This window comes from Papaver somniferum, unplaced genomic scaffold, assembly GCF_003573695.1.
Source record: "Papaver somniferum cultivar HN1 unplaced genomic scaffold, ASM357369v1 unplaced-scaffold_35, whole genome shotgun sequence".
Taxonomy (NCBI): Eukaryota; Viridiplantae; Streptophyta; class Magnoliopsida; order Ranunculales; family Papaveraceae; genus Papaver; species Papaver somniferum.
The window spans coordinates 2,451,917-2,475,804 of NW_020645971.1; the positions used below are offsets into that span (position 1 = coordinate 2,451,917).

Genomic DNA, 23,888 nt, shown 5'->3' on the forward strand with positions numbered 1-23,888 from the left:
AAAAATAAAACAGAATTAAGGAGCCAAACAAAATCAAATGAAACCTGAAATCGAAATTTGAGATCTCTAACATGAAATCGAAATTTGATGAAGAACGATAGAATCCAAAAAGTCGTCTCAAAATCTATCTCAGTCTCCATCTTTATCTCCGGATCTCTCTTAATTCAAAATCTGAGATCTAAAAATAAAAAACCTCGTTCATACCTGTGTACCTCTCATAAAAAAGTGTAATTCCTGTACTTTGAAAATTTTAAATAGGTACAAATTTGGACTAACTCGTTAAAATTTGTGAACAACCGGGATTTTTTGGACTAGCGAAACCGAGGAGGCTGGACCAGAGAGTAAAAAGCCCCATTAATACGCGACTAGACGTTAATTTCCACGTTCAAAATAAAAGAGATCGGAATGGAAGATGCCAATGTAGAATTTCAACGGTTATGATTATATCTAGAGTAATAATTAGAACCTCTGCAGCTAAATTCTCATAGCCTCATAGGTACTCAACAGCTATAACCCACTTTAGTATTGGCTTCTGATCACTCTTTTAAAAGAAAGTAAACAAAACCCACACGTCATCTTTATCTACCGACCGGGTACCGACTCCCAGTACTTTTAAAACGATTGTTGAAAATATAACGGCTGTATTAAACGTAGTTTTCGTTTACGTACTTTTACTACCGACAGAATTATTACTATTTTCGCCTGCAATCGCGCTTGCCTGCCACGTCGAATTGTAAAGCGGGTCCTACTTGTCTACGAGAACAAATAAAACATCTCGATTTCTGCAATTTACGAAGTCTTTCTTTTTCTCCGTCTAGGAATTCTTCGTCGAAAACCGGCGATATTTAATAAAATTCCTTTGTGATATCTTGGAATTCTATTCCCTTCTAAACTATCTTCCCCGATTTTGTTTTTCAAACTACTAACAACGTAATAATCGGATCTAAATTTAAAACCAAACTATTTTTTTTTTCAGCTCTGTTGTTTCATCGTAAATTTAAGGTACATTTCATCTCTTTTTTTTTAATTCGAATTTTGGTCTATACTAAGTTTTTATTTTTATATGCTGTTTTATGTTTGTTTGTTTGTTTATTTTTTTTTTTGTTGTAAAATTAGGGTTTCAAGTTCTTGACACTGATGCTTGATTTGATCATCTAAAATAATTGTAAAAGATGTCTGGACCGTTGGATCGATTAGCCAGACCCTGTAAGTATACTTTTGATTTTTTGTTTGATCGTTGTTGCTATTATCAGCTTGATACTGAAATGATTTAGACTTTTTAATTTTAGTTTTTTTTTTTGTTCCTAAATTGCCTTAATATTTTCTTTTAACAGGTTTTGAGGGGTTTACTAGCGATGAAAAGAGTGAAAAGAGAGAAAGAAAATCTGATTTTGAAAATTCAGAAGATGAAAGAAGGACAAGAATGGGGTCTCTAAAGAAGAAAGCTATAAATGCATCTACAAAATTTCGCCATTCCCTCAAGAAAAAGAATAGTAGGAGGAAAAGTGATAGTCGCATTTCTGTTTCTATTGAAGATATTCGAGATGTAGCTGAGTTACAGACTGTTGAAGAGTTTAGGCAAGCATTGATTCTTGATGAGTTACTTCCCACCAGACATGATGATTACTACATGATGTTAAGGTAAATGGTATGAGTTGATTACAGGTTTTTGATGATATCGTACGTGCCCCAAATTGGTGAGCATTTGTATGTGCGAATTTGTGCTAAATGGTATGAGTTGATTACAGATTTTTGAAAGCAAGGAAGTTTGATATTGATAAAGCAAAGCACATGTGGGCAGAGATGATTGAATGGAGGAAGGAATTTGGTGCTGACACTATTAATGAGGTATTTATATGCAGAAGCAACGTACTGTAAATTAGAATTTTTTTCGATTGTATGTTATGATAAATTTTTTGATGTTGGTTGTTTCTTTTACTAGGATTTTGAATTCGAAGAGTTTGACGAAGTTATCAAATACTATCCTCACGGTTATCATGGTGTGGATAAGGATGGTAGACCTGTTTACTTTGAGAGACTAGGGAAGGTTGATCCTAACAAACTCATGCAAGTGACAACTATTGATCGCTATGTCAGATACCATGTGAAGGAGTTTGAGAGGACTTTTTCTGTGAAATTCCCCTCTTGCACCATTGCTGCCAAAAGACAAATTGACTCGAGTACAACCATTCTAGATGTCCAAGGGGTGGTGGGTGTCCCATCTTCTTACTATCTGTTCTTACTAGAAAACTTAAACAATGGAAAATTATTGTAGTTGTAGTCTAATTTGATGTTTGCTTTTGCCGATCTGTATAACTAGGGTTTCAAGAATTTTGGCAAGTCTGCACGTGACCTTCTTCTGAGGCTGCAGAAGATTGATGCAGACAATTATCCGGAGGTACTTAATAGTAATTTTTGCTTCTTTTTGTTCCTACCTTTTAATATTTGTACCTGTGTTAGGATAGTCTTATGGACATATGATTAATGACATGCATGGCAGACCCTTCATCGAATGTTTATCATCAACGCGGGTGCTGGTTTTAAGATGATCTGGAGCACTGTGAAGTCCTTCCTTGATCCCAAAACTTCCTCCAAGATTCATGTATGCTAGAACTCACTTCTATATGTTATAAATCATTTATCTGTAAATATTAACTCATATGTGGACTGGATTTTCACTCGGTTCTTTTTTTAGGTTCTTGGAAACAAGTATCAGTGCAAACTGCTTGAAGTAATAGATGCCAGGTATTAGTTCTCCACTCTTAGAACAGTGCTAACTTCAATCAATCCTGTAGATGTTTTTGAGCTTTTGTTTGTACCTTAAAAAAAGTGTCTGCAAACTTTTGTTTTCTCAGTGAGTTGCCAGAGTTTTTCGGTGGTAGCTGTCATTGTGAAGATCAGGGAGGTTGCCTTAGGTCAGATAAGGGTCCATGGAAAGACCCTAACATATTGAAGGTAATTGATTTAACTCCAAAACTTCTATTTTCGATAGGTTATACTGTTACGGTTGACGTAGTAGATTTTCTGCTGTTAGTTACAGTTACCGAGTTTTATGTGATAAAGAATTGTTATGAATCACCTGTACATGTACTCTGATTCAGATGGTTGAGAATGGGGAAGCAAAATGTACTAGGCAAATCGTGAAGATTTCCAACAGCGAGGGAAAAATTATCACCTATTCCAAGCCATATTATTCTTTGGTACCTCCTTTTACTTCATCTTTTAATCGTCTTTGCTGCGGCTAATGAGTTACACATTATATCTTATCTAGTTTAGTTTGCTTTATTCTTCTTATTATTAAATCCTTACTTTTACTTCATCTTTTTCAATGTCTTTGCTGCTGTTAATGAGTTATACATTTATTCCTATATTAAGTTTAGTTTGCTTCATTATCTTATGAGTTATTCATAATTTATTATGTTTGAATCAGGTAAAAGGTGGTGATACTTCTACAGCTGAGTCTGGATCAGAAGCTGAAGACATAACCTCACCTAAGGCACCTAGGACTTATGTAAATCCTCGGTTGACTCCAGTTCGTGAAGAAGTAAGTATTCCCTGATTTATATGATGTCAATGCTGTGTGATTTGTTACACAAAGAAATATACATTTTTATGTGCTTTCACATTTGCGAATGTTGATGAGTATTTGGATTATTGTTGGTTGGTACTTGGTTGTCTTGTCTGACGCTGACAAATGATACGGGTACATCTGAAACATACCAAAATATTTACTCCCTTATGGATTAGATTTCTATGTTGAATGTTTTTGACTCAGCAGCTTTATATGCATTGTTGAACACAGGCAAAATTAGCTGGAAAGGGAAGCCTCTCTAGTGCATATTTGGAGTATGATGAATATGTACCCATGGTTGACAAAGCTGTAGACTTTGGATGGAAAAAAGAAATTGCACATCAGATGTCTTCTGCTTTAAAAGGTTAGCTACTTTTAAGGATTCAATATATTTTTAGACGTTCAAGGTTCGAATTCTGTTCCATTGAAACAAAATATTTTTGACTTTTAACATCTAACAAGATGAAGATACCCTTTCTTTTTTCTGTGTATATATGGTAGCTTTATTTGTGTTTTTGGCGTTTCTGATACAAATTGACAAATCATTCTCTGCAGGGAAAACAATACCACTGCCCGAAAAACAAATGTCTAAAACAGGACTTAAAGCTCGAATGTATGCTATGCTTATGCTCGTCTTCACAACTCTTGTTGCTCTTTTTCACACAGTAACTTTTCATGCGGCCAAGAAGCTTCCCAAGACAGTTTCTGACAATAGTAACTTCATCGACCTAACAGTGGAACCAATGCCCATGGAAGATTTCCGTCCTCCCTCTCCTACCCCAGAATTCTGTGAGGCAGACCTCCTCTCATCCGTGCTCAAAAAATTGGGGGAGCTTGAGTTAAAGGTGGACACCCTCCAAGCTAAGCCATCTGAAATGCCCTGTGAGAAAGAGGAGTTGCTGAATGCTGCGGTTTGTCGTGTAGACGCTCTGGAAGCAGAACTAATTGCTACCAAAAAGGTACACTGCCTTCTTTTGCTTTTCGTTTGTGGCAGTATCAGTATATTAATTTATATTGATACGTATGACGTTTAATTTTAGATAAACTTGTATGCTTTTACTCCATCAAAATTCATACTCACCTCGCAGTTTGTTTGGACTATAAATATGTAAACAAATATGCACATTTATAACTCAGCATATGAATATGTCAGACCTTTATAGTCATAATATTACATGCTAATACTGCTTTGTACCTTGCAGGCTTTGCATGAAGCTCTAATGAAGCAAGAAGACCTGCTTGCATATATAGACAGCCAAGAACAGGCCAAGTTGAAGAAGAAGAAGAAGAAGTTCTCTTGCTGGTGAAGAGTGCGACTCATAATTCGCGGCAAAGCTAGGAGTTCTTTCGGGGTGGAGCATTAAATTGTGTTTGTATATGTGAGAAAAGAAAAAAGGAGAAGGAAAAATTGTGAACAGGCTAGTAGGGGCACAAAAAGTTACGTCTTGAACAATTGGTGTGACACTTGCAAAGACTTAAAAGGCAAACTTTTACTTTGAGATATATACTAATACTCATTTCCCCTGTTGGAAAGGATACTTCTTATTTGTCCCATAAAAAAAAAGCATATAGCAAATATGTAATGTGTATTTGCAAAACTACTCTCATGATGTTGAGAAATTTGTGTAAATAGTGAAAAACTCTCTTTTAGTGGGATAGGGAATGTAATACGTGTTACAGGGATCCTATGATAACATGGCAGAGCAGAGAAAACCAGAGAAGAAAATAATCTCATAACAAATGAAAGAAGAGATAAACGTTAACAATAATTGGTACAGGGTGGAAAGTATAAATACACCTGTCCACACAAGTAACTCACACACTCACATAAAAAGCAAGAGATAAAATAAGAAAATGGCACTCATCTTACACTCTCTGCCAATACCCCTATACACCTGTCCACACAAGTAACTCACACACTCACATAAAAAGCAAGAAATAAAATAAGAAAATGGCACTCATCTTACACTCTCTGCCAATACCCCCTCAAGCTGAAGGACACACCTGAAGCTTGGACCTTAACATTTGAAATCTGGGACAATGCAGACTTTTAGTAAAGATGTCAGCAATTTGATCTAGTGAGGATACATAGAAAACATCAAGTGCTTTGGACTGAACAAGCTCCCTGATAAAGTGGTAGTCAATGTGCACATGTTTCATCTTTGTGTGCTGAACTGGATTAGATGCAATGGAGATTGAGATGATGTTGTCACAACCAAGCCTGGGAACAAAAGGTATAGGAAAATATAAATCTTGAAGTATGTAGCAAATCCAAATCAGTTCAGCTGCACTATGTGCTAGTGTTATGTACTCTGCCTCTGTTGAAGATCTTGCAACTGTAGTTTTCTTCTTTGAAGACCAGGAGATAGGATTTTGACCAAGAAAGATGTAGTAACCCCCTGTTGATCTTCTATCATCTATGCAGCCAGCCCAGTCAGCATCAGAAAAACCAAGAAGAAAAGATGAACCCTTGCTGAATGTGAGACCATAATTGACTGTGCCTTTAAGATATCTCAAAACCCTCTTTGCAGCTGTAAAATGAGTTGTTCTTGGATGCTGCATGAATTGACAAACCACATTAACTGCATAGGCAATCTCAGGTCTGGTCCAACTGAGATAGTGTAATGCACCCACTAAAGATCTGTAGGCTGTTGGATCAGAAAGCAAATCACCATCATTTTTGCTCAGTTTGACATTGGCTGCAATTGGAGTAGAACATGGCTTTGCACCTACCATGTTAGTTTTCTTTAGTAAGTCAAGAACATACTTGGGTTGAGATAGAAATAAAGTATTTGTAGTTCTTTGACCTCTAAGCCTAGAAAATAGTGCAGGGGACCAAGGTTTTTAATGGGAAATTGAGACTGTAGAGCAGCAATGATGGACTGTAGTTTAGAAGCATTGTTACCAGTCAAGAGAATATCATCCACATAGATTAAGGAAATGATGATGAGCTTTCCTTCTCTAAGCACAAAAAGTGAAGTATCTGCATTGGAGGCAACAAATTTGAGCTGAATAAGAGCTTTAGAAAGCTTGTCATACCAGGCCCTTGGAGCTTGCTTCAGGCCATAAATTGACTTGTGTAGCAAACAAACGCCATTTGGATTCTTTGCATCTTTGAAACCTGGAGGTTGAGCCATGTATACCTCCTCCTGTAAATCTCCATGTAGAAAAGCATTGCTGACATCCAATTGATTTATAGTCCATCCAAACTGCACTGCAATGGCTAACAAAATTCTGATAGTGTCTGGTTTAGCAACTGGAGAGAAAGTTTCTTCAAAATCAATTCCTGGTTGTTGATTGAAGCCCTTAGCTACTAGTCTAGCTTTGTGTTTATCAATAGTGCCATCAGGGTTATATTTGATTCTGAAAACCCATTTACAACCCAAAATGTTAATACCAGGTTTAGGATCAACTATGCTCCAAGTACCAGCATCTTGAAGAGCTTGATGTTCATTTACAAGAGCAACTTGCCACTGAGGTATAAGATTAGCTTTGCTAAAACAAGTAGGAACTGGAGCAGCAATATTAGTTAACAGTGCAGTTGGTAATAAATGCTTAGTGGCAGTCATAGCTTTTTAGGCTTGTAAATCCCATGCTTACCCCTGGTAGTCATGACATGATCATTAATAATGGGAGATATTGGTTTCACATCAGAAGGATTAGAATGTGAATTGTATCAACTTCAGTTGAGCTAGCAAGAGGAGGTATAGATGACACAAACTCAAAAGATAAGGACTTTGTTGATGAAACATGAGTTGAGGAATTGAGTAAAGATGTGTAAGGAAAGGATGATTCATCAAAAATTACATGTCTGGAGATGTATACTCTACCAGAAATAGGTTCTAAACATCTGTAGCCCTTATGATATAAGCTGTAACCAAGAAACACACAATGTTTACTTTTGGGCTGAAGTTTGTTAGATGTGTATGGTTTTAGCCAAGGGAAGCATGCACATCCAAAGACTTTTAGAAAATTATAATCTGGTTTCTTTTTAAATAAGACTTCAAAAGGAGTTAAAAAGTTTAAGGACCTAGTAGGCAATCTATTTATTAAATAATTTGCAGTTTGAAAGGCTCTACCCAAAACTTATCAGGAAGACCAGCCTGAATGAGCAAAGTTCTACCAACATCAAGAATGTGCTTGTGTTTAATCTCAGCAACACCATTTTTCTCAGGTGTGTGTGGGCAAGAAAATTCATGTGAAATGCCTTTAGTGAGAAGAAAGGTTTTAAGAGCAATGGCAATGAATTCACCTCATCCATCAGTTCTAATTGTGATAACATTGAAAGAAAGAAGTTTCTCTATTTGAGTAACCCATTGAATGAAAGTAGGAGCAAAATCAAATTTATTTGCTAATGGAAATATCCAACAATACTTAGTGCATTCATCAACAATATTAGCATAATAAGTGGAACCTGAAAATGACTCAGTATGACAGGGACCCCAAAGATCCATATGCAACAGTTCAAGAGGTGTAGTTGAAAAGGATTCAGAAACATAAAATGGAAGTTTAGTACTTCTTCCTAACTTGCAGTTATTACAAAATATAGGTTTATTAGAGACTCCAGAAAGATTAAGCTGCTTGCAGATTCTTTGCTGAGTTTGAAAAGATGGATGGCCAAATCTTTGATGGAGAAGTTGACTGGTGGCTGATAGAGCTTTAAGAGGAGAGGTGTTCTTGAAAATGATGGGATATAAACCATATTTATGTGGCCCTTGGAAAAGAATCTTCCCCTAGGTTAGATCCTTGACATAAAACCCAGAAGAATCAAAAGTTAAGGAACAGTGATTATCACTAGTGAATCTATGAACTGAAAGTAGGTTGTGAGAGGATTTAGGTACTAGCAGAATATCCCTAAGAAGAAAAGAATGATCATGCACATTTTTATAAGAACTACCAGAGTGGGATATAGCCATACCTTCACCATTAGCTGTGGAAATCAGTTCAGAACCCTCATATGGAGATCAATTGGTAATAGCAGAGGCTTCATAAGATATGTGGTTGTTTGCTCCACTGTCAGCATACCATTGTTCTTGAGAATCATCAAAAATGTCAGCAGCTGCCAACATAGCTTGCAAGTTCGCAGGTGGTGATCTCCCTTGATAGGAAAACTGAAGTCTATAATTGCAATCCACTGCAGTGTGACCATACTTATTACAGATTTTACATGGAGATGGTTGTGTTGCTGCTCTGCCATAAGTAGGTCTGGGAAAGTAATGTGGATTGGGAACTCGTCCACCACGGCCACGACCAAATCTACCAGCAGTACCACCATGATAAGAAGGATTACCACTATAATTGATATTGCCAGGAAAAGGTGGTCTATAACCTTGAAAAGGTCTCATAGTAGTTGCAAAAGCTTTGGCCTCAAACTCTTGCTTAGTTGATGCAGTAATAACGGCCTCCTCACTCTGCAACAGATTGTGCAACTCTTCACTAGTTACTGGTGGAGTTCTCATGCGGATTGAAGTACAGAAGGAAACATATGCAGGTGGAAGTCCAGAGATAATAGCAACAACAAGTTCATTATCATTCATGGGAGAGCCAGCAACAACAAGCTGATTTTGAATGTCTCTTACTTCCATTAGAAAGTCGGTTATATTGGAGCCAACAACTTTCAGATTCTGCAATTTAGTTCTTAATTGAATAACATGTGTAGTAGAGGTATGTGCAAATCTTTGTTCAATACTGTCCCATAACTCTTTGGATGTGTCAGATCCAGCTACATAACCTATGATAGTATCAGAAATTGTGGATTGAATCCAAAAAATCAGAGTTGAATCTTCTGATTGCCCCTCAGTATATAAAGGATTCATAACATTGTTGTTTGCATTTGCTCTAGAAGTAAATTTTTCAGGACAAACACTACTACCATCAATATATTTCATCACATTAAATCGACGAAATAATGGAAGAATTAAAGCTTTCCAGATAACATAGTTATCATCCTTGAGTTTAAGAGGTATAATATGAGCTATTGTGTTTAAAGGCAGAAGAGAAATACGAGATTAGTCCATTGAGGTAGACATGATAAAAATAAAAATTGATGAATTGAATTGGACAGATCGAACAATTGATGAGAAAAACAGAAGTTAAAAGAGCAATAGATGCAAGTATTGCAGGATTGAAACTGAACAAACAGAATTTGAGATGGATCGAAAAATAAATTCTGGAGAGTTTTAGATCTAAAATTGCTAACACACTGATAGAAGAAAAGAAAAATTACCTTGATGATGAACTAAGGTGAGCATCACAGGTTCAGGAAACATAGATCGAAGCTTGAAAGCAAGTTTTGATCATCTGATACCATGATAACATGGCAGAGCAGAGAAAACCAGAGAAAAAAATAATCTCATAACAAATGAAAGAAGAGATAAACGTTAACGATAATTGGTACAGGGTGTAAAGTATAAATACACCTGTTCACATAAGTAACTCACACATTCACATAAAAAACAAGAGATAAAATAAGATAATGACACTCATCTTACACTCTCTGCCAATATCCTATTTTGGTTTATATATTAGTATCATGTGTTGCTCTGTCTATGTTCCCACGAGTAAATGCAGAAACGAGTGGGCTGATCCCAATTTATTACTTCACTGAACAAGTGGGCTGCCCGCAATTTACTACTTCACTGACAATCATTGAACTGATCTATCATATTTGGTCCAGATACTATGTTGGTTCTGCAACATTCTGAAAGGTATTGTACTGGTTATACATGAGCTCCTTGCGAGAGTTTGGATAAAGGGTTTACAAAGAAGTTCAGGTCTACTTTGTACCCAAGAGCCAAGTAAATAGGAGGGTCTCGCACTTCTATTTTCACACTATTTCATAGTTTTGAGGGACATTTTTCTTAATGAAGTTAAAACAGAAGTTAATATTCTGGGATATGCTCGTCTTACAATGCTCTACGTACCTACAAAAAATGAGCATATCCGAAACGTCTAACTTTACTAGTTCAAAAGTCAAACCGTCGAAAATTAACGAATTTGCAACTGTTAAAATTAAGATCGGTAGATGATATTTTTCTTAATGAAATTAGAACAGAAGTTAATATTCTGGGATATGCTCGCCTTACAATGCTCTACGTACCTACAAAAAATGAGCATATCCGAAACGTTTAACTTTACTAGTTCAAAAGTTAACCGTCGAAAATTAACGAATTTGCAACTGTTAAAATTAAGATCGGTAGATGATGAGGTTTGATATTTCAAAATATGCTCATTTTTTGTAGATACGTAGAACATTATAAGAAGATCATATCCCGAAAATGTCAATTTCAAATATGTTACCATTCAAGTTTTTTTAAACAAAATATCACCCAAAGTGTCAGATAGTGTAAAAACGAAAATTTATAGGATATTTAATAACGCTTGCCGCGATTTATTAACAGATGCATACAAGTGTTGAAGACTGGGAACCTTCGTATGCAACCAAATTCTCGACCTTGTTTGGGAGTTTCAAAAACAAAACATAATACAATTGGATAGAGATTTGAAGAGCTGAAAGATACAGCTACCACCAAGATCACTAAAACCACAAACACCAATATACACACATATTTTAACATGATATATACGCCTGAGTCCGAGCATCACGTTAACGGCTTTCTTCTAAAAGGATTCTTTTCCAATCAGAAACCAAACAATTTCTGCATGAAAACACAATAAATGATTCCAAAGGACAATATAAGACATTAATAATTCAGTTCATGTCTTAGTAACTTACCAACTTCTTCTTCTTTTTCTTCTTGTCGATGTAAGCTAAAAGTTCCTCCTGTTTTGCAAGGGCTTCGTCCAGAGCCTGCAGAAGCAATAATAACCAATAATTGTTAGCTTAAATTTATACCAGCGTCACCCTTAGCAGTATACAAGCGAAAAGAATTCAAAATTCCACAGAACCAAGATCCAGTGGTTTCCACCTTTTTAGTCGTCAAAAGTTCTTGCTCCAAAGCATCAACACGGTTTAGAGCAGCATTCAACATTTCTTCTTTATCAGCTGGCATTGTTGCAGGTTTCGAGCTTAGACCAGTCACCTTATCTTCCAAATCAGCCATGCGCTTCATGATAGCGTAGTATTCAGGGCCAGAAATGGTGGCCACGGGACATTGGTTTGGGGCCTGAACTTTAACCATGGTGTCGACACCGTAAACTTGGGTAGAATAGAGGTTGGCATCTGTCAACCTCTTTGGCATGCTGCGTGTCAATCTGATCATAGCGATAATTCCCATAATGAATGCCATGATTGCAGTAAAGATCTGAGAACTGATTCCTTCATGACCCTTGCCAGCATTAACAACAGGGAAACAAGCTGCCACTACAAGACCCGAACAGCATATTTCAATAAATTAAACATATGAGTTGTGTCGGAAATTCCTGGGCTTAACTACCCTCGAAAACCGGCTTGCAAGGTTAGGATTGTCCATGGCTTATTAAGCATGGATCCTAGGTTGCCCTAGGCGATGTGGTAGTATTTAACACCCCCCTCAACGACTAGGACTACACTGAACTGATGGGTATGACAGCCGCTGATTGGGCTACACTGACGGGTATGATACGAAAACCGTTGACTGGGCTACATTGATGGGTGATACGGAAATCACGGACACACGGATGTACATGGGTGGGTTGAGAGGGGCCTGGCTCTGATACCATGTCAGAAATCCCCGGGCCTAACTAACCTCGAAAACCGACTTGCAAGGTTAGGGTTGCCCATGGCTTATTAAGCATGGATCCTAGGTTGCCCTAGGCGATGTGGTACTATTTAACAAGTTGCTTGGTAAAAATAAATAAATAAACATTTATATGGAGCAAGTATGTTAAATCTGCGGGCATCTAACTCAAAACCAATTGACAATGACCGAAGAGCCTAGCGATGAGTGGAGCGGCCCTTCCGTATTATATTTAAGTTAATTATGTGGAATCTATAGTAGTGTGGGACTATTGTCCTTTCACACGCCCTCTCACGTGTAAGGCAAGTCATTCGGCCTAACACGTGGATACATGTGACTAAATCGGTACACATCGGCCACTCGGCCTACACCCAGGGTGTACAAGCGACAAAATCGATACACTTCGGCTCGACCAGTAACTCGGCCTACACCCGGCATACATCGGCCACTCGGCCTACATCCCGGGTGTACAAGCGACAAAATCGATACACTTCGGCTCGACCAGTAACTCGGCCTACACCCGACGTAGGCAGGTCTGGGGCTTGGCTCAGATACCATGTTAAAGTCTGCGGGTATCCAACTCAAAACCAATTGGCAATGAGTGGAGAGGCCCTTCCATATTATATTTTGTGTCATGGTGTGGAAATCTAGCGTTGTGAGACTATTATCCTTTCACAAAATACCTTGAGCAAAAGCGAGTTTATCATTTTGTGTCATGGTGTTCCAGGTAGCATCCACGCTCTTGTCAACCATGGGCATGAAGTCGTCGTACTTGTAGAGGTTGGGGAATGCTGCTTTGCTAGCTTGAAACTGTGCATAACAAAATATATGATCACGGTATATACTAGATTCAAGGATGGCGAAAGCTTGGAAAGCTCTTAATTTGGGCATATAGCGTAAGCTATCAAAATATCCACAAAGTCCGAGCGATGGGAACGACTTACTTCCTCACGCACAGGAGAGAGTTGGGGATGCTCAATTTTTTCTCTTGGTAGTTTGGGAGAGAGGGCATCTGCTTCCAAAAACGTTTCCACAGTAGAAGAGTCACATCCCTTCAGTTGGAGTAACAATCATAAAAAGTTAGATAAGACCTTGTTGACTCAAGGTGTTACAACAGAAGGGAGAGAACCGGATATTCAGTTTTATTTTATATATATATATTGTAACACCTTTGTTGGGTATACAATCTCATCCTCGGAAATAGTCTTCTCATCCGGAGTGCTCACGGTCTTGGTACATTTGGCTTCACCATTTTGGACAGCCTGGACAATTGCTAAATACTAGTTAGTTAAATCAGAAAGACAGAATAGAATGACAGGAAAACAAGTTGAAATGGGGGAATAAAGCAGTTGATAACCTTCAAAATTTCAGGGTTCTTCCACGGCCCTTTATCTGAGAGCATGCAACCACCGTGTTCAGCACAAGTGCAAGTACCACCCAAAAACTCTGGCAACTCACTGATACACATAGGAAAGAATGTGTGTTAGGAGATTAATACAACCGCCCATACTAGAAACAGTAAAATCAGGTTTAAATCACTCATTAGTAAGAACAAACTAGAACAATAGTCCCATATCATAGTGATCAATCATTTCAGAGCTTACCTAGCATCAATTACTTCAAGCAACTTGCATTGGTACTTGTTTCCAAGAACCTAATAGAGAGAAAACAAACACTATTTGTTGAGTTCCTTAATTGATGATAAATAAATAGATTTGTATATCAACAACAACAGTTTCAGAGTAAGATTTTTGCTTACATGGATCTTTGCTGTGGTTTTTGGGTCAAGGAAAGATTTGACAGTGTTCCACAACATCCTAAAGCCAGGGCCTGCATTGATGATGAACATGCGGCACAAAGTCTGCAGTGAAACAAGATAGGTTTCCATATGACATTACCGTTCGGGAACCAAGAAGATCGATGCGAGAGTCCCTATTTTTGATAAGAGCAAGGATATACCTCAGGATAGTTGTCACCATCAATCTTTTGAAGGCGCTGAAGAAGATCCCTAGCAGCTTTGTTGAAGTTTTTGAGTCCCTATAATTGAACCAGTATTAGATGTTATTCATGGGAGACATATGAATCACTAACATAAAGAAAATCGTATTGACCAAACAAACTGATTCTTGTGTTGAGATTATTAGTCCCATATTGTGTGGGTTATCTAAGATCTTGCGGCTTATAATACTTAGGGCGACTCCACCCATCGCCAATCGGGGTTTAAGTTGGAAGCCCAGAAACTAGAACAGGCAATTTATTTTTATTTACCAATTGGTTTTGATTTTGATCCTCTGGACCAAAGAGTGATTTCATAAAGACTTTTATTCATCTCTATATGATTCAATAATGTGCAAGAGGCAATATCGCTTCATCACAAAGGTTAACTTTATCAAGAACATACCACTCCCTGCACATCTAAGATGGTTGTACTCTGGTCGATGTGCTTTTTTGCCGCAATTGAACAAGCTGGGAACTTAGTAATGAAGGTCCTTTCAAATTCCTGGACGTGATATTTCAGATATCGGTCCATGGTTGTAACTTGCATCAACTTTGGAACATCGATTTTACCCAATCTTTCAATATAAACAGGTCGTCCTTCCTTATCTACTCCGTGGTGTCCTTGAGGATAATACTCACGAACTTGCTCGAGTTCAGTAAATTCAAAATCCTGAAATGCATGAGACGAAACAAGAGAATTCTGGCATACATGACAAGTGGGAAAGCGCAGCATAAAAAAAAAAAAAAAAAGGTAGTCCATCAAACGTGACCACCAATACCTCCATAATTGTATCAGCACCAAATTCCTTCCTCCACTGAAGCATGTCAGACCACATTTGTTTTGTTTTCTCAACATCGAATTTTCTGGCTTTCAAGAATCTGTATCATAAAATAACAAGCCATTGATTTTAACAAATGATGTATTTGAAGTCTTGGTTCCTAAACAATATAACAACATCCATTTACTTCGCCTATGAATTGATGGTAATTAAAGATGGGAAGAACCTGAGCATCAAATGATAATCATCGTGCTTTGAAGGAAGCAACTCTTCCAATATCAGGGCTTGGCGGAAAGCATCGACAGCTAGTACTTCCTCTTCCTTGCGAACATCCTCAATGGCAACAGACATAACTCGACTACTTCTCCTACCCCTTTTCAGGGAATTCCTGAACTTTGAAGATGCATTTATTGCTCTTCGTCTCAGAGATCCGATCCTAGTCTTTCTCTCATCCTCAGACTGTTCAACATCCGATTTTTCAAGAACTGTAAATAATATACATAAAATGAAATAAGAGTGAGGTGTCAAGCTGAAAGGAGTCTCCCAAAAGCTATTGCGCAATAGTTATCTCGTCTAGCTTACGCGATCTAGTTACGCTTTGCATTCTCATGGAATATTAAAACCATAAATGATGTCTCAAATCGAAGAGCTCGTTATTGAGCTTTGAAGCCTTAATCTAGCAGACTTGCATTTTCTATAATATTTTTTTCATTCCAGTGTTACGAGTTTGCAGCAGCCAAGTATTTGAGCTTTAAGCAGGTAAGCTATAATTGGATTCTATGCTAGCTTTACTTACCGAGTCTTGAGGATCGGTCGAGGTCACCCATATTTCTTCGTTGTGATCTCGCACTCCTGCAAACAACAAACGGTAAGGAAATTTAGCACTCACACAAAGCTTGCACGATCAAAAGCATAATCCACAAATTTCTTAAATTCCTGTCATAAAGATGTACAGTTTTGAACATGTCGTTAACAAAAGAAATCAAAAACCAGAAGTAGGAACTGTGTAATTTAGACGAACCTGTTGTTACAAAATCGACGAAACAAAAAAGAGTTAGACGACGAAAGAGAAACGAAAAGACATTACCTCCGGGCGAAAAATCAATGACTTTGGAAGTCGGAGAGAAATGTTGTATAAAACACCCGGATTATCCTCTGATCATAAAAAGCAGAACACTAAAATTAGACCTTGTATAGAAACTGAATAATTGAGGATTTCACGACGTGGTTGGATCTCATGTCAAGATACTTTTGTTGACACATCAATCCTAATTGTCTTTTGAGAAGATTTTTTTTTTTGTTAGTTGTTGCTGTTTGACATAGTCGCCTTATTGTCGTCATAACTCCTTCTCCTAAGTTTAGTTTCTTGACGAAATGTTTGCCACTCCGTTCAAAGTAAACCTCTAAGCTCTAACTAACTAAACTAACTGATTAAAATCCTTCCCTATTCCCTCCCTCCAAATTATCTTCTAAAATTTCCCAGTAAAAGTATCTAGTACTATCCTGTCTTACATTTATCAATTTAGTGTTGTTCATCTGCGGCCCTTGAAACGTTAATTTGTTAAATGGAGTGAGGTAATCGATGTAGACTTTTGAGCAGCCATACGGGAGAAAATAATCGAGTAACTTACTTTTATTATATTTCCGTTTTTCTTCCTTTTTTATTTTTTTTTTATTTTTTTTTTTGGGTATATTTAACGGGTCCGCGAGTTATAACCCCAAAGGTGTCACATCCATGCACAAAAACTCCACCAAAACAAAATGTTCACAAAAACCCCATTTAACATAAACTGTATACATTACCCTTCTATTATTTAAATCACCCTAACAAAAACAAAAATCAACCCAACCTTTAAATTTTATTATATTATCACCACGAACAACAACCCACCACCAGCAACACCACCACCGCCCGTCGTCGCCGCCGCCACCGACCACCTTCGACGGCTCCACCGACCACCACTGCGCCACCGCCAGAAAAATGATGAAACCAAAAATTGGTTTCACCAAAATAAGATGAAACCAAATTTTGGTTTCATCATAAAAGAAAGGAGAAAGAAGAAGAAGAAAAAATGAAACACAATAAGATGAAACCTTCCACCACCGTCAACTGCACCGCCCCCATCGCCACCACAACCATAATCACCACAACCACCACTACCATTACCTCCTTAACTAAGACTACTTTCAACAAAAAACAATCCACAATAAGATGAAACATACCACCACCGTCAACTACACCACCCCCATCGCTGCCACAACCACCAGCACCACAACCACCACTACCATTACCCCCTCAACTACAACCAGTTTCAACAAAAAATAATCCACCTGTATCCCACCATCAAAAATTGGCTTCACAGATATTAATATTCAACAAAATGAAAACAATACGATGAAACCTAATTAGGTTTCATCAACTTCAGCCAATTCATTACACTTTTAACAATGCAGACATACACCTCTTTAATTGTAACCCATACCAGTCCTTTATGCAACACATGAAGCTCAACTACAACTCTCATTGCATTAGCACCACCCTTACTCAGTTAATCCATTTTTTATCACTTCCATAACTTCAATTAAGGCCACCACTACCAACAAAACTTCTTCATCAATACCTGGAGTACCAGTACCAGAACCTTCTATACACATTCTCCCAATTCATACACACATATAATCAAAACCTCCATTGTACATACAATCGAAACCACATATTGTCATTTCACCAACATAACTTCAATGATGAAACCAAACATGCCGTCTTCCAAGTCAGACCGAATAAACTAGACAAAAATCAGGTGAAACCAAAATTTGGTTTCATCATAAACTTAATTTTCATCATTAAAATCTTTGGTTTCATGACAGAAAATAGGCAAGTTTATGATGAAACCAAATTTGGTTTCATCATTAGTTTACTGTTTTCACCAACCAAAACTGTCAGAATTTGATGAAACCAATTTTGGTTTCATCATAAATCTGTCATTTTCCAATACAATATTGATTTCGACTTTGAAGATGTATCATCATTTGCTGGTGATGAAAACATCATAAGGTGGTGGTGGTGATTGTAGAGGATTGAACGAGGAGGCGGAGGTGATGTTGGGAGCGGATCTGCAGTACTGGTGTTGATTGTAGATGAGGTGTTGTTGGTGGCCGATTTGAAGGTATTGGTGGTGGTTTTAGATGATAAAAGGAGGAGGTAGAAGTAGTGTTGGTGGCGGATCTGATGTACTGGTGGGAAAAACAAAAATAAGAGGAGGCGGTGTTGTTGATGGAAAATCTGTAGACGGAGAAGAAGAAGGTGATGATGGTGTTAATGGAGGAGAAGGAGGTGATGATGGTGTTAATGGAGGAGACGGAGGTTCTGTTGGTGGCGGATCTGGACACATCAGTTGGTTTGATGGTGGCGGAGCTACTGTTGGTGATAGATCTAAATAGAATTAGAAGAAAAAGAGATGAAGTTTTCGTGGAGGAGACGAAGGTGTTGCTGCTGGTGGTGACGGAGGTGTTGTTGTTGGTGGTGACGGAGGTGTTGCGATGGTGTTCATGGAGAGATATTTTTTGCTGCTGGTGTTAATGGTGGTGGGGAGATGAAGACCGCATAAATAGAAAAAAGAAAGGAGAGAAGAAGAAGAAGACAAGGTAAAAAGGGTATGTTTGGCTTTTTTTAAAGTAATAAAAATTAAATTTGCACATTATTATTTGACCTGGAGTTTTTGTGTCACTTTTTAATTAAATGGTTTTCATTTATTAAAAATAATATGGCTGGATTTTTCGTACCACATGTTTGGTCACCTTGGTTTTATTTGACTAGTTTTGATATTTAATTGATGATAATCTTTAGTGAAAAATACTAGAACCCCTACTACGTGGGTTCAACATATACAAGCCCCACTAAATGGATCCTCCACTATCAACTCCACACTTTCCATTTTTGATATTTCTAGGTCCAATTTTTTTTTTGGGGCCTGGTTTTGAATTTTCCCGGATTGCTGACGTCATCAGGATTTTTAATAAAAATGAAAATACCATAATTACCCTCCAGTATTTAAAGCTGTTTTATACGGTAACAGAAACAGAAAATCAAATCAAATTAGTTTTCAGCTCTCTATTCTCTCTGCTCTAGTTGATTTTTTCTTCAGAACCGCAATTAGGTTTTTTCTTCACACGAAATTGTTGCATTGAAGAACAAGAGTTCGTTAGTCTGTTGCTGTGTTGAAGAGGAGACGAAGAACAAGGATTCATTGTTGCCTTTTCTCAATTTATTGATGTTATTCAGTGGATTTCAGATCTGACGAGTTTGAGACGATGCATTGAAGAACAACAAATAGGTTTGTATCAATTTTATCTTCTGTTTGTATCGAATAGGTTTGATTCATTACTTTTTCTGATTGATTGTTTGATTTCTATCTTCTATTGATTTTTGGATTTTTGTTTTGTTTCGATTTTATTGAGTCTGAGAAGAAGAAGAAGACAGTTTGGAATAGAGAAATCAACGTAGGTACGAATTGTGATTTCGATCTAGTTTTCAATTCAATTGATTTTGATTGTTACAAGGGAATTGCGACCTAGTTTTTTCACTTTTTTTATTTGGTTTTGATACTGAGTATGTTTTTGTTGATGCTTACACAGGTTTGGTTGATACCGAGAAGAGGAATAGTAAGAACATTGTTTCAGAAGTAAGAAAACAATCAATCTAGGTAAGAATTTTACTTGTTTTTGATTTCAGATATGTTTTCAAAATTTTTTTTGAATTATTTGTTCTTCTTGCATGTCCGATCTGTTAATTTTTGTTGATACTGAGAGGAGTATGAAGAAACAATTTTGTTTCAGTAGAACAACTTCAATTTGATTCGTCAGACATGCTGTTTTTTGTTACAGTATGTGTAACTTTAGGTTACACATATATATCATGTTGTATTTTTAAGCATGTGTAAGGAAGGTGCAGATGTTTTTTAGTTGCAGCATGTGTAATTTTAGTTTACATATATATATCATGTTTGTATTTTAAGCATGTGTGAGGAAGAAGTAGATGTTTTTTAGTTGTAGCATGTGTAATTTTAGTTTACACATATATATCCTGGTGTATAAGCATGTGTAAGTTGAAGTTACATATATATGTTCTGTAACAGGTTTACGTGTAAATAGTTGTATCATCTATATCTTTTACTCATATTTAGCTTGCCGCATAGAATATACTTCTCACGAGGGGGCAACGCCCTCGAGTGAATTGCGTTCGTTTTAAAATTTTGATATTGTTATTGTGTGTTTGATATTTTTCAGGTTGTCATGGATCCTGTTAGTTGCGATGCTGTTAGTTGCATTTCCATTGTTCGATACTCTTCAGATTTTATTACCCTGCATGTTAATACTGATATCAAACTTGAAGAGTTTAAGGAACAAGTTTGCAGGGAATGAAAACAGTTTACTCCACTTGGTATTACTTTCTTCTTCCGAGAAGGTGGGAAAGATTTTCCGCTTGACTGTGATTTTTCGTTGCAAGCTCTTATATCCATCACAAATAGTAAACAGAAGACCAGTGTTGATATTTTCTTACAAAATGTTCCTCGTGTGGCCTCTTCCTCCAGCTCTAGGGCAGATTCTTCTATTTATAATGGGTCTAGTAGTACGTCTTCGTCCAGAAACAATCTTACCGTTGCAATGTATTTGGAAGATAAAAGCAAGCCTGCGAAACCTTTGTTATCGGATGGTTGGACCAAGGTTCTTGGTGAAATTGGTCATGTGTTTGTTGAAGGAGTTACCCAAGTCAGAGTTTCCAAATGATTGTAACTCACAATGAGCGTTCTAGGTTCACGGCTAAGTGTGTAGATGAAAACTACTGCTGGAAATTCCATGCAGCTTCTATCGATGAAAGGAACGAAATGTTTCAGGTAGGTTTTCCGTGTTCTGTCATCCAATGCTTAGTATATGTTATGTTTTGTTACAGTATGTGTAACTTTGGTTTACAGATGATGTTTTTTGCACCATATTGTGTTTTGGTTGAATTGTTTATATTTTGTATGAACCTCTTCAGGTCAGGTCTTATAACCCTGAGCACATTTGTGGTGCTGGTGGGCGCAACTTGAACCAAACTTACTCCACCAGCTTCTCGTCTAGTTTGATTGAGGAAGAAGTTCGCAAAAATCCTCACAAGAATCCCAAGCAAATTGCTGCTGATTTCCAGACCAACTATGGGATTAACATGGAGTACTATCAGGCATATAATGCTAGGGAAAAGGTTTATGAGACGATTTATGGCGACGATGTCAAGTCCTACTCGCACTTGGTATGGTATATCGATTCTATAAGGGAAACCAACCCTGGTAGTGTGATAAAGTTTGAACGTGAAAATAAACAGTTCCAACGGATTTTCATCGCATTTTCTGCATGCATCAAGGGGTACCGGTTTTGTCGTCCAATGGTATACCTGGATACTACTTTCCTTACTGGTACATTCAAAGGTTGCTTGATGGCAGCTACTGGGATCAATGGTGGTAAAGGTATGTTTTTTTATGTTTTTTTTTTTGAACAACTTCAGTTGACATATAACTGAGAGTTACACATGTGCAACTCTCAGTTACACATTACTTTACTCAGTGTGTAACTAAGAAAATAGCATCTATAACCTTAAGTTACATATTTGTTTTAGCATGTGTAACTTGTATATATACATTGTTTTCTGTTTGTGTGAAACTTATTATTCTTTCGATTCTGCACAATTTTTTGTGTAGGATCCCCCCCCCCTTGCTTTTGCACTAGTCGATTCTGAGACGATCAACAACTGGGAGTGGTTTTTAAGGAATTTGACTGAAGTTGTTGTTGATGGGAGGCCAATCATCTTCCTTTCGGATCGCCATGAAGGACTCTTGCAGGGTGTTCCACTTGTTTATCCAGATGGGTTCCACAACTTCTGCTACTATCATTTGAAGAAAAATATACCCATCACTGTAACAGATCCTAGGTACTCGCTTGTGATGGACCATTTCCGAGAGACGACATACGCACTCTCACCTGAAAACCATGCGAAATCCATACAGAAGATTAGAGACTTGAACTGCGATTGGGTGGATGATTACATCAAGACAATCCCACCTGAAGCATATGCGAATGCCTATTTCAAAAGTTATCGGTATGGACGAACATCTAGTACTCTAGCAGAATCAGTCAATAGCTGGGTTCTGGTTCACAAGAAGATGCCTGCATCTGCTCTTCTTGATCAGGTTAATTGAGTGTGTGTGTGTGTATGTGTGTTTTGCTGTTTTGTTGTCTTTTTATTTCATGTTTTGTCACTTTATGTATTCATGAATTTTTTTCTGTTTTTTAGATTAGGAGGAAAATAATGTGTTTGATGGCGGAGCGTCGTGAAATTGGTGCTAATATGATGACTCCATTAACCGCTGAGTATGAAGAAAAGCTTGTGGCTCTTCAAGATGAAGGTTTGGCTTGGGAAGTATTGGTTGCTAGTCCTACCGTGTTTGAAGTTTTTAGCGAAAGGTCTCACATGGTGGACCTCGAACACCAGACTTGCACCTGTCAAAGGTTTGGTTTCTTATGCTTTTTCTTCTCTCTGTATGTTCATTTTTTTTAGAATGTGTATCTTCCAGTTACATTAGATATATGCATGTCTAAATAGTAGTTACACATCTATTTTGCAAGTGTAACTTAAAGATATACATCCTGTATATGCACCTGTAACTAGCTAATTTTGAGTGTTTTATGATTTGTATGTGCAACTAACTGATTTTTTGATTATTTTTGTTTTCTTCCAGGTGGCGCGTATATGGTTTTCGTTGTGCTCATGCTCTTGCAGCCATACACAAGATTAAACGTGAGGCTATTGATTTCATTTCACCGTATTTTACAAGCGACTATTTTAGGAAGACTTATATGCAAGCCATTCAGCCGATTCCCAACTACAGCAGGCCTGTTGAATATCATCCAGACGACACCGTCAACCCGCCTACCGTGAAGAAGCAACCAGGTAGACCACCATGGAAAAGTATTATAATTAAAGGTGAGAAGAAGGTGAAGAGGAAAGTTCGTTGTAGCAATTGCAAGGAAACAGGTCACAACAAGGCAGGTTGCAGGAATCCTCGGAAGTTCACACCCCACTAGCTTTAGCCTACCAAAGTTCATTTCTGCAAGTAATGATTTGATGTGTGAATTCTTATTTGTCTTGGATTATATGTTTTTTAGTTTTCTTCATTTCGGTTCTCATGGACCAAACGTTTTTATTTTTCTGCAACGTTGATTATGTGCAAGGATCTTTTATTCAGATTTTATATTTTGTCAGTTCACAGTTGAAATGCATTTTACTCTATTTTTGATTTATTTATGTACGTCTGATCAGTGGTCAAATGCTTGTGTAACTTTAGTTTACACTCAAATATGGATGTGTAACCAGAAGTTACACTGCTGAGAATGCATGTGTATCATTAGCTTACACATGATAAATGCTGGTGTAACTTTATTTTTTTATTTTGATTTATTGGGTAAGTCCGATGAATGGCTTGTGTAACTTCAGTTTACACTCAAATATATGGATGTGTAACCAGAAGTTACACTGCTGTGAATGCATGTGTAATATTAGGTTACACATGATAAATGCATATGTAAACTCTGGTTACACCTTCTACATCAAGTTAAGATGTGTAGTTACTTAACCTGTTGCGTACTTTCTGAAACCTGTACACACAACAGTAGAAGTTCTAACAAGATAAAAGTTTTTAATTCAAAGAATTTCAATCCAAAAATATTTTCAAAACCAAGAACTGCTAAAATCTACTAACTAATGAAATTTAAAAGTTTCTAACAACATATTTTCCAAGTCTAACATCTGCTTGTGGCTAACAACATATT

At 37.3% G+C, this 23,888-nt stretch overlaps 2 protein-coding genes across 4 annotated transcripts; one reads left to right on the plus strand and one right to left on the minus strand.

Moving 5' to 3' along the window:
• Positions 1–796: 796 nt before the first annotated feature.
• LOC113342164 (phosphatidylinositol/phosphatidylcholine transfer protein SFH8-like) lies at positions 797–5,126 on the plus strand. The gene is made up of 14 exons (XM_026586801.1): positions 797–1,002; positions 1,117–1,206; positions 1,335–1,641; positions 1,749–1,848; positions 1,943–2,209; positions 2,321–2,398; positions 2,501–2,602; positions 2,696–2,745; positions 2,856–2,955; positions 3,102–3,200; positions 3,431–3,544; positions 3,803–3,935; positions 4,127–4,530; positions 4,774–5,126. The coding sequence occupies exons 2-14, from the start codon at positions 1,173–1,175 to the stop codon at positions 4,876–4,878; spliced, it is 1,893 nt and encodes a 630-aa protein (XP_026442586.1). The 5' UTR covers positions 797–1,002; positions 1,117–1,172; the 3' UTR covers positions 4,879–5,126.
• Positions 5,127–10,910: 5,784 nt separating this feature from the next.
• LOC113342279 (phosphatidylinositol/phosphatidylcholine transfer protein SFH12-like) lies at positions 10,911–16,239 on the minus strand. Of its 3 annotated transcripts, none has more exons than XM_026586872.1 (15): positions 16,114–16,239; positions 15,823–15,878; positions 15,253–15,511; positions 15,027–15,126; positions 14,651–14,947; positions 14,209–14,286; positions 14,009–14,110; positions 13,854–13,903; positions 13,607–13,706; positions 13,419–13,511; positions 13,194–13,301; positions 12,933–13,059; positions 11,500–11,894; positions 11,307–11,381; positions 10,911–11,229 (listed from the first exon to the last, which is right to left on the minus strand). In XM_026586872.1, exons 2-15 carry the CDS (start codon positions 15,851–15,853, stop codon positions 11,212–11,214), a joined length of 1,833 nt encoding a protein of 610 aa, XP_026442657.1. In that variant the 5' UTR covers positions 15,854–15,878; positions 16,114–16,239; the 3' UTR covers positions 10,911–11,211. The 3 variants fall into 3 exon arrangements, with proteins under 3 accessions (XP_026442657.1, XP_026442656.1, XP_026442658.1); XM_026586871.1 differs by having other exon boundaries at positions 16,048–16,144; XM_026586873.1 differs by having other exon boundaries at positions 14,651–14,917; positions 16,048–16,143.
• Between the last annotated feature and the right edge of the window lie 7,649 nt (positions 16,240–23,888).

What these genes read in the sequence shown, in the direction of transcription:
- LOC113342164 (XM_026586801.1), top strand. Translation starts at nt 1,173, where the DNA reads ATGTCTGGACCGTTGGATCGATTAGCCAGACCCT. An exon ending in GGATCGATTAGCCAGACCCT is followed by an intron (nt 1,207 to 1,334) that starts GTAAGTATACTT and finishes TTCTTTTAACAG; the next exon opens with GTTTTGAGGGGTTTACTAGC. An exon ending in GATTACTACATGATGTTAAG is followed by an intron (nt 1,642 to 1,748) that starts GTAAATGGTATG and finishes AGTTGATTACAG; the next exon opens with ATTTTTGAAAGCAAGGAAGT.
- LOC113342279 (XM_026586872.1), bottom strand. Translation starts at nt 15,853, where the DNA reads ATGGGTGACCTCGACCGATCCTCAAGACTCG. An exon ending in ATGGTGACAACTATCCTGAG is followed by an intron (nt 14,111 to 14,208) that starts GTATATCCTTGC and finishes GTTTCACTGCAG; the next exon opens with ACTTTGTGCCGCATGTTCAT. An exon ending in AGATTGTATACCCAACAAAG is followed by an intron (nt 13,302 to 13,418) that starts GTGTTACAATAT and finishes CTCCAACTGAAG; the next exon opens with GGATGTGACTCTTCTACTGT.